The 10,371-nt window shown below is 45.9% G+C and overlaps 1 protein-coding gene across 1 annotated transcript; it reads left to right on the forward strand.

The window, feature by feature from the left end:
* The first annotated feature begins 6,994 nt into the window (after nucleotides 1-6,994).
* ptf1a (pancreas associated transcription factor 1a) lies at nucleotides 6,995-9,929 on the forward strand. The gene is made up of 2 exons (XM_003222065.4): nucleotides 6,995-7,634; nucleotides 9,367-9,929. Exons 1-2 carry the CDS (start codon nucleotides 7,091-7,093, stop codon nucleotides 9,567-9,569), a joined length of 747 nt encoding a protein of 248 aa, XP_003222113.1. The 5' UTR covers nucleotides 6,995-7,090; the 3' UTR covers nucleotides 9,570-9,929.
* The last annotated feature ends 442 nt before the right edge of the window (nucleotides 9,930-10,371 follow it).

Below are 10,371 nucleotides of genomic sequence, written 5' to 3' on the forward strand. Positions count from 1 at the left end.
TGTGGAGCTGAACAAACAACTCAGCATATGTATGCTTGCCCACAATGCCCTGCCTCATGTACGGAGGAGGAGTTGTTTAAAGCTACAGACAATGCAGTTGCTATTGCCCGCTTTTGGTCCAAAACTATTTAGTTGCTTGTGATTTCTTTTTTTTAAATTTCCATTATTTGAAATGTATTTGTCGTACAATGCTTTTGACACCAAATAAATAAATAAGTGGCTTCTCTGTGTGGTCTGACATGGTGGATGTTTGAGTGGTCCAACATTTCTGTCGTCTCAAATAATATACTGTTTCCGGGTTGGGTCATCAAGGGCTCTGCTATGGCTGACTTGTCTGGTTGAATGAGTCTGCAGTGCCTTTCGTGTTCCTTGATTCGTGTTTGAGCAATGCTGCATTTTGTCTGGCTGAAACCTTCCTAGACATTACAACAGCCCTGCAGGTAGATCGTTATTAGGAAAGAAATACAGTGGTCTTGAGAATCCTTCTGTTTTCCACGGTTTGGTGTGGTTTTTAACCCAGATCTCTCGTTGCCAAAGGGAGCACCCATTACATTCAAAGGACTTTAGCATTAGTTGTGTTTAGACTTAAAGTCCGCCTCTTACAGAACTTTAAAGCAGTAGCAACCATTTCCAAAGCGGGTGGCTGAATGCATTTTTGCTCCTGTTGGGGTTCATTCACCTCTCTTTCCTCCTTTAGAAGGAGCAGCCGAGCCATCTCAGGAGTCTGAATTTCAAGGGAGGAAAAAAGCAGATGACCAGGGTGGGAAGAGTAAAATCCGATATGTTCAAAATCGATACACACCCGATCACAATAAGCTGATTTAATTTGCTCTGATGTTTGAGGGGAAGGATGCTCTTAACTTTGGCTGTCACCAAAACACTCACAATAGAGTCGATAAATCAACGCTTCGGTGGTTAAAAAAACATGGTTAACAGCTTCATTAATTCTCCAAAGCCGGCTTAGGTAGATGCAGAGAAGGAGAGAAAGGGAGAGAAAGAGGGAAGCAGACCGGACAGATACACTCTGCCCTCTCGCTTCCTGTATCCTACAGACAGGAAGATCTTGGTGGAAATGCGAGAAGAAAGATCCAGACACACCAGAGATTAGAATTACTAGATCTTCGGGTTGGGAGGGGCCGCAAAGGCCATCTAGTCCAACCGCCAGCTATGCAGAAACAACTACAGCACTCTTGAAAGATATTCACCCAACTTCTGTTTAACGACCTCCAAAGGAGGAAAGTTCACTTCCAAAGAGTCCATCTATTCCATTGTGGAACAGCTCTTGCTAAAGTTTAGATGGGAATCTCTTCTGTTGTAATTTGAACTCAATAGAATTTACACACATGGTTGTTGTATTGCAACTCCTGTCAGCTCTACACAACCTAGCAAGTTCAGTTCAACAGCAGCTGGGTGGTCACACATTGCGTTCATATGAATGATTCCCACTCCTAGTATTTGTGTCTGTGGGAATCATGGGGAACTCTTGATGTGAATGGATGGCAGCTCCCAGTATGTCTCACCACTGGCAATACTGGATAAAGTTGATGGGAGTTATAATCCAACAAACTCTGAATAGCTACACCCCCCCCCCCCCCACTTTCTGGAGCCCTGGGCAAGCTTTATGTTTTGGATATGTGATAGATGGAGAGTTGCTTGTTCCGGATCATGTCCTGTTAGTTCCAGTCAGCACAGACAGACTGTTGGGTTATCTAAGCAATCATGCATGCATTTTCAATGTGGGATGGTTTATGTAGTTAGTTTTGTTTGTTGCTTAATAACCTGAGCCAAGGTGCATTCTAAAGTTGATGGCACCATTTTAAGGGTTGCGCATGTGAAGTAAAAAAGGGGAGTATCCTTTCTGGGGACACACAGGAAGTGATGTACACCTTTAGAATTTGGGGCATAAAAAGGGGAGACTCTCTTCCTGCTCTCTCTCTCTGCTCTTTCTGTTTTCTTGATCCAGCCATGCCATGCTAATGTTATTCTTCGTTAAGAGATATGTAGTATCCTGAACTGTATTCTGTTTGGAACTAAGATGTTTTTACCTGTATGACCATCATCATACACGATTGTGAGTAAACATAGATTTCCCCTAGATAGAAAACCCCCAAGCTCTGAAGCCATGAGGCTACTCCGTCCCATTCAACCTGGCCTAGCAAGGATGCCCTATGTAGAAAGCGGCCAGGCTTTTAAGCTGCAAGACTATTCAGTGCAGTTCAAGCTGGCCAAACAAGGATTCCCCTACTAAGGAAGTAGCCAGGCTTCAAAGCGGCTCTTTGATTGAGGGTGCCACTTCAGCTACGGCCAGGCTTTGAGGCTACAAGGCTATTCACAGCCATTCCACCTGGCCAACAAATGATTCCCATAAGCCACAGCAACGCGTGGCTGGGCAAAGCTAGTTATGTATATAATTCAAATTGCTGACTGTATTGTATATGTGTATATTGGTTTGCAGTTTTCCTTAGCTCTTTGTTGTGGGAGGAGCTGCAGACCATGTGATCAGATCTGGGCTTGTTCAGGACTCAGACTCCATTTTAGAAACAGTGCAGTTTTGAACACTTAGAAGAGGTATGCTTGCCTTTTAGACTTTGTAGGAACAGTTTGCATTAGATTTCAGTAGGAACAGTATGCTTAGAGGCTCCATTGGACTTTCAGACTAGACAGTGCCTCTATTAGACTCTCAGAAAAGAGAGATGCTTTAGCTTATGGACTGTTGTAAGCACATTTTCTCTGGAAGTATCTGCTCCAGATTTCACTTTCCGGGGTGCACTTGCCCACAAAAGGCCAGTTTTACCCTCAGGTCCTATGATGAAGTGAAGTGAGGTAGCTGACTCTGGTTGTTTCCATGCTTGAATCATAGAATCATAGAATCATAGAGTTGGAAGAGACCTCACAGGCCATCCAGTCCAACCCCCTGCAAGAAGCAGGAAAATCTCATTCAAAGAGATGAGCCCCGACAGATGGCCATCCAGCCTCTGCTTAAAAGCCTCCAAAGAAGGAGCCTCCACCACACTCTTTGCCTGAGTTGTCACTCTGGAATGCTCTGCCCCTAAACTGAAGGAACTAATGGCTCTTCTGCCTCAGGCAGAACAGTGCCCAAGGTCAGTCTTTGGTACTATTGACTAACTGCTTAAAGAACAGTGAGTGGCAATAGTAAGTCATCCTAAACTGCCTAAAGCAGGCCTGGGCAAACTTCATCCCTCCAGGTGTTTTGGACTTCAACTCTCAGCTGTTAGGAATTGTGGGAGCTGAATTCCAAAACACCTGGAGGGCTGAAGTTTGCCCAGGCCTGGTGTGGAACTAGGTTTTTTTTTTAATGGAAACTGGGCTTCTCTTACCCCACTCAGCCATGGAAACTCATCTTGGGCAAAGAACACACTCTCAGCGTCAGAAAAACCTTGGAATAAGGACGCCATGCCTTTTGAAATGACTAGGAGGCCAAATGAATGGTCACTAGACTTCAGGGCCCCGCTGGTGTGCCACAGATATGCACCTGACATTATTAGAATATATTATCATAACCTGTTAGAATTAGGATACCAATATGGTTAGATATTGATGCAGAGTTGCCAAAAACACAGAAGACTAGGGGTTTATTTGAGCAGAGGTGAGAAAAACAAAATAGCCAGCCTCCCTTTCCCATTAAAGGATCATGCGCATAAAAATAAACATCAGAGACACCAAAAGTTAAAATAGTAAAAGTATGTTTACTCACAATCTTGTATAATGATGGTCATATAGGTAAAACATCTTATTTCCAAAGAATATAGTTCAGGATACAAAATATACAGTAGGCCAGGATCATGCAGGGCCTATCTCCATCAGGATACTACATATCTCTTTCCTGTGTGTGTGAGAAGAACAGCAAGCAGCATGGCAAGATCAAGAGAGAGAACAAAAGAAAGTCTCCCCTTATACACCCCAAATTCTAAAGGTGTATGTCACTTTCTGTATGTCCCCAGGAAGGATACTCCCCTTTCCCACTTCACATGCAAAACCTTTAAATTGGTGCCATCAACTTTGGAATGCAGCTTTGGCTCAGGTTACTAAGCAACAAACAAACTACATAAACCATCCCACATTGAAAATGCATGCATGATTGCTATATAACCCAACAGACATAAGTCAAAAGTGCCAGTCATAACCTGTTGGGTTTCATCCCTGAACTGCACAAGTTTCTTGTGCCACTAAGTTTCCAGTCCTCAATGAGTAGCTGGTCTAGAGACAGGACCAAGCTGAGAGATTCCTTTCCCCACATTCCTATGCATGTTTTTTCCCCCCAAAAGGGGTTTGTCTTTCCTTTGCCTGCTAGCCACTGTCTCCTCCCCCTTTGATGATATAGTAATGGAATTCTATGAGGCAATTTCCTTTTTAAGTTTTATTGTCCTTAACTGGCCATGTGGCCATTCACCATTGTCTTCTGCTTTTCTTTCTACCTGTGAGGATGCACATTTTGCCTTTCTCTGAGTCTAGGCAAAATGTAGCTGCATGAACTTTTTACCCTTTTACCTCTTTAGAAGATGAGATTAGTAAGGTAGATAGCTCCAAGATTTTCTCTATCAAGAATGTATTTCTTTTATTCCAATAAATATTTTGACCCTGAAAGTTCTGACTCTGCAATCCTAAGCTATCCTACGGAACAGAAGCTTATCCTAGCTCGCCACAACTAGGTTTCTGCTGGTTATTAAGTTTATTTCTGATATTCTGCTATATTTATGGTGGAATTATCCCAACTGGGGGCTATTGTTGAGCCTAACAGCTCAAATTCTCCAACAAATTTACACACAGGGTTATACTGCAACTCCTGCCAGCTTTACACAGCCTAGCAAGTTCAGTTCAGTTCAGCAGCAGCTGAGTGGTCACACATTGTGTTCGTATGAATGATTCCCACCCTTGGTCTAGTATTTGTGTCTGTTGGAATCATGAGGACCTCTTGATGTGGATGGATGGCAACTCCCAGCATGTCTCACCACTGGCAATACTGGATAAAGTTGGTGAGCGTTACAATCTAACAAACTTTGGAGAGTTACAAGATTCCCCCTCCTCCCTGCTAGAGCCCTTGGCAAGCTTTATGCTTTGGGTATGTGATAGATCAGGCCTGGGTAAACTTGGGCCCTCCAGGTGTTTTGGACTTCAACTCCCACCATTCTTAACAGCCTCAGGCCCTTTCGCTTCCCCCCTCAGCCACTTAAGCAGAAAGAAAAGGAAAAGGAAATGAAGGAACCTGAGATTGTTAGAAATGGTGGAAGTTGAAGTCCAAAACTGCTGGAGGGCCCAAGTTTGCCCAGGCCTGGGGTAAGGTTTTGAGTGTGGTACTAGTTGTTTTTTAATGGAAACCGGGCTTCTAATCCCCCACTCAGCCATGGAATCCCATCTTAGGTGAAGCACACACTATCAACTACATGTGTAGTCTGACATAATAGTTGTTAGAGAGCTCCAGCATTTCTGTGTTCTCAGATAATATGCTGTGTCCAGGTTGGTTCATCAAGTCCTCTGCTATGGTTGACATCTCTGGTAGAATTAGTCTGCAGTGCTTGCATGGTATACGGTAGACTTCTGCAGAGATGAGAGGATCCCTCTTGTCCTTTGCTGAATGTAGCATTTGTTGGACTTTCTTAGTGGGTCTGTAGATAGTTTGTAGGTTGTGCTTCTTCATCAGCTTCCCTATGTGGTCAGTGGTTCCCTTGATGTTTGGTAAGAACACTTTCCCTCTGGGTGGATCTTTGTCTTTACTCTCCTGACTTGTTCTTGGCCTTGCAGCTCTTCTGATGTCTGTGGTGGCGTCTCCATTGGCTTGTAGAGCCCAGTTTAGGTGGTTTAGTTCACCTTGGAGGAGGTGAGGTTCGCAGATTCTTTGAGCACGGTCTGTGAAGAAAATCCAACAAATGCTACCTTCAGTGAAGGACAAGAGGGATCCTCTCACCTCTGCAGGAGTCTACCATGCAGCTGTGGACAAGTCTACATAGGGACCACCAACCGCAGCATTGGCCAAACACAAATCAAGGAAGATGAAAGGCACTGCAGACTAATCCAACCAGAGAAATCAGATATAGCAGAGCAATTGATGAACCAATCTAGACACAGTGTATTATTTGAGAACAAAGAAATGCTGGACCACTCTAACAACTATCATGTCAGACTACACAGAGAAGCTACTGAAATCTACAAGCATTTGGACAATTTCAACAGAAAGGCGGAAACCGTGAAAATGAACAAAACATGGCTACCAGTATAAAAAATTCTAAAATCAGAACAGTAAATAAGGAACAACACTCTGAAAACAGAGGAATTCCAGACATGAATCAATCAGGGCCAGCTAACACCTCCAAACAAAGGATTCCCCCAGGCAGGAAGAAGCCAGGACATGAAGCTGGCAAGGCCATTAAGGCCAATCAAGGTGATTAATTACAACATTCACACTGGCCTCCAACAGAAAAGAATTCTTTCTCCTACCCTGGACCTTCCATAGATATATAAACCTTCCTTGCTGAGTTTTTCCAATATGCCTCACAACCTCTGGGAATGCCTGGCACAGATGTGGGCAAAACGTCAGGAGAGAATGCTTCTGGAATATGGCCATAGAGCCTGGAAAACACACGTCTGGTGTGTAGATAGTTTGTAGGTTGTATTTCTTCATCGGTCATATATGTAAAAACACTTTCCCTCTGGGTGGGTCTTTTGTCTTTCCTCTCCTGGCTTGCTCTTGGCCTTGCAGCTCTTCTGATGCCTGTGGTGGAGTCTCCATTGGCCTGTAGAGCCCAGTTTAGGTGGTTCAGTTCACCTTTCTTTCCAACAGGTCATGTCCAAGGGAGTGCAGGACTCCTCAGCACCCCTCCTTAGAGGGTGAGTGACCTAGGGGTGCGTCATGATGAATCCCGGGGTCCCTCTCTTCCCGGGGCTCTGATTGGCCGGCGGGGCGGGCTGATGGCACGCGCCCGGGGTTGTCCCTATAAGAGGCCTCGCGTGCCGGCCCTCAGCCCCTGCGAGCCCCGAGCTTCCCTCTGGGGAGAGGAAGAGCCCAGGAGGCGCCGGCATTGAGGCAGGGCTCAGCGGGAGGGACGGGCTCGGACTGACTGGCTGGCTGGCTGGCATGGAGGCCGTCCTGCTGGAGCACTTCCCCGCCGGGCTGGACGCCTTCTCCTCGGAGCCCTACTTCGACGACGAGGACTTCTTCACGGACCACTCCTTGGACGGTGACGAGCTGCCGGGCTTCCCGGAGGCGCCCTTCCACGCCTGTTTCCGCGGGGCTTCCGAGGGCGCTTCCGAGGGCTCCTCGCCGCCGCTCCTGCCCGGCTTCGAGGGCTACTCTCCCGGCGGGGGCGGCCTGAAGGCGGCGTCGCGGCGTCGGAGGAGAGTGCGCTCCGAGGCGGAGCTGGCCCAGCTGCGCCAGGCGGCCAACGTGCGGGAGCGGCGGCGGATGCAGTCGCTGAACGACGCCTTCGAGGGCCTGCGCGCCCACATCCCCACGCTGCCCTACGAGAAGCGCCTCTCCAAGGTGGACACGCTGCGCCTCGCCATCGGCTACATCCACTTCCTCAGCGAGCTGCTCCACGCCGAGGCGCCCCTCCGAGGCAGCGGCGCCGGGTCCAGCCCCTGCCCGCCCAGGAAGGTCATCATCTGCCACCGAGGAACCAGTGAGTGCAAATAGCAGGGCTCTAACGCCGCCCGGGGACCCACAATGAAGCCCAGGGCACTCCCAGTTGCATTATATGAGTGTATGGTAGGCATAGGTCCAACTTTGGGCCCTCCAGGTGTTTTGGACTCCAACTCCCACCATTCCGCTTAAGCGGCTGAGGGGGAAAAGGAAAGGGCCTGAGGCTGTTAGGAATGGTGGGAGTTGGAGTCCAAAACACCTGGAGGGCCCAAAGTTGACCCATGTCTGGATGAGTGTCCACTGAAGTTTATCTGTCTTGAGTATCCACTGAAGTTTATCGTTGGAGCCTGATTTCTAAATTATTTTGCGTTATGGAACTACTCTTTGTGATTCGCAAAAGTTTCAAACCCGCCCCGAATTTTTTTCTACCTATAGCCCTGTCCAGAAGCATTCTCTCCTGACGTTTCGCCCACATCTATGGCAGTCACCCTCAGAAGTTGTGAGGTCTGTTGGGGTATATATATATATATATATATGGAATAATGTCCAGGGTGGGAGAAAGAACTCTGGTCTGCCTGAGGCAGGTGTGAATGTTGCAATTGGCCAGCTTGATTAACAATAATAATAATAATAATAATAATAATAAACTTTATTTTTATATCCTGCCACTATCTCCCCGAAGGGACTCGGGACCAAGCCCAACAGCAACAGAGATTTGCATTGTATAGCCTTGCAGCTTCAAAGCCTGGCTGCTTCCTGGTTATTCGATGCTAATCAAGGTGGCCGGTTGCAACATTCACACCTGCCTCAGGTAGACAAAAGTTCTTTCTCCCACCCTGATGTATAAACCTCACTTCCCTATTTTCCAACAGACCTCACAACCTCTGAGGATGCCTGCCATAGATGTGGGAGGAATATCAGGAGAGAATGCTTCTGAAAGGTGGTCATACAGTCCGGAAAACTCACAGCAACCCAGTGATTCCGGCTATGAAAGCCTTGGACAACACAATGCAGGCCCTCTTTCCTTTCCCCTCAGTGGGACGCGAAGGGCAAGCAGCAAGCAGTGGGACTAATGGAGACCATAAGGCGAAGTCTTATCGCGGGTTTTCTTTGGGGGGATTATTATTTCGTGTTAAAAGCATTGGTACAATGGGGGGGATGAGAGTTTGCTTCCATGGCTGAGCGGGGATTCAAACCCCGGTCTCCAGAGTCACGACCCAATGCTCAAACCATAACTCTTCCAAACATGAAACACTCCTATCTGAGCTCCTCCACGCAAAACTTTCCACTTTCCGGTTTAAACCGGTAGAGATTAGGAAAGGTTTTCCAAAAAGACACACGGATTAAGATCTGTTCCCTTTAGGACCCTTTTGCGCCTGTGCAAAGTGTGCAAAGTAGATAGATAGATAATCTTGGCACATGGAAAGGCAAAAGCGTCCAGTTTTTGGAGATAATTGGTCTAAAGGAATGTGTCTCTTTACTCCGGCCAAGTCCCTACTTTTTTCTTCAAATGCAATGTATCTGAAGTAAAACACCTTTCTGAGTGTAAATACTATATTCCTCCTTAGAAATTGCTGGAAAGAGCTCCCAAATGGCTAGAATTAGCTTGGCATGCAACAGGCACTGAATGCTGATAGGAGCGCCTGCTCTGCTCTCCTAAGGACCGAGCAGGGAGAAAACAGGTGCTTTTGTGCAACCGCTACTGATTCCTTTCTTTCTTCTGGGTGAGAATATGGAGTGTTTGACTTCTCTTTTGTCCTTTTCCCCACCAGGATCCCCTTCCCCAAGCGACCCCGACTATGGACTTCCTCCCTTGGCTGGCCATTCGCTCTCTTGGACTGACGAGAAGCAGCTCAAGGAACAAAACATTATCAGGACCGCCAAAGTGTGGACCCCCGAAGACCCCAGGAAGCTAAGCAACAAGCCTTCCCTGAACAACATCGAGAACGAGCCACCCTTTGACTTCATATCATGAAACCTGAATGTCATTGGACTGTAAATAGCAAGACTTTCTACTCGTGTACATTTGTATTTAAAGACCTATTTTCCAAGATGGTACTTTTGAATGAAAAAAGAAGAAGTATTCTAATGGCAATCAACTTTTTTATTTATCTATTTATTGCTTAGCAAAGTTAGGGGAAATAGAATGGCCCTTTTGAATGTATAATTTATATAATTTATCCTAATTTAAGAATATGCAATAACTTGAGATTCTCCAGCAGCACCTCTTTGTTGGAAAATGGAAACACTTCCCAGGAAATGTGAACATAATTTATTACCAGTTGTTGAATGTACCAATTATATTATATTAATAATAAACTTTGATTAAAACCAAGGTGGTTTTCTTTCAAGGAAGATGGAAAAAATGGAAGACTGGTTCAGAGTTTCCCAAAATACAAAAGAAAGCCTTGAATGGGACCCAACATGAGTTTAATAACAATGGAAGCATTGGGTTGCTGTGAGTTTTCTAGGTTGCAAAGCCATGTTCCAAAAGCATTCTCTCCTGATGTTTCACTCACATCTAAGGCAGGTATCCTCAGACGTTGTGAAGTCTGTTGGAAACAAGGCAAGTGTGATTTATATATCTGTGGATATAAAAACTCTAAAATTAGGACAGTAAATAAAGAACAACACTCAGAAAACAAAGGAATCCCAGACATGAAACAATCAGGGCCAGCTAACACCTCAAAACAAAAGATTCCCCCAGGCAGGAAACAGCCAGGCTTTGAAGCTGAAAGGCTATTTGGTGCTAATCAAGGTGGCCAATTGCAACATTC

Source organism: Anolis carolinensis, chromosome 6 (assembly GCF_035594765.1).
Source record: "Anolis carolinensis isolate JA03-04 chromosome 6, rAnoCar3.1.pri, whole genome shotgun sequence".
NCBI lineage: Eukaryota > Metazoa > Chordata > Lepidosauria > Squamata > Dactyloidae > Anolis > Anolis carolinensis.

Excerpts from the sequence above, each read along its gene's own strand:
- ptf1a (XM_003222065.4), top strand. The coding sequence starts at position 7,091 with ATGGAGGCCGTCCTGCTGGAGCACTTCCCCGCCGGGCTGGACGCCTTC. Across the intron at positions 7,635-9,366 it reads CATCTGCCACCGAGGAACCA|GATCCCCTTCCCCAAGCGAC; the intron begins GTGAGTGCAAAT and ends TTTCCCCACCAG.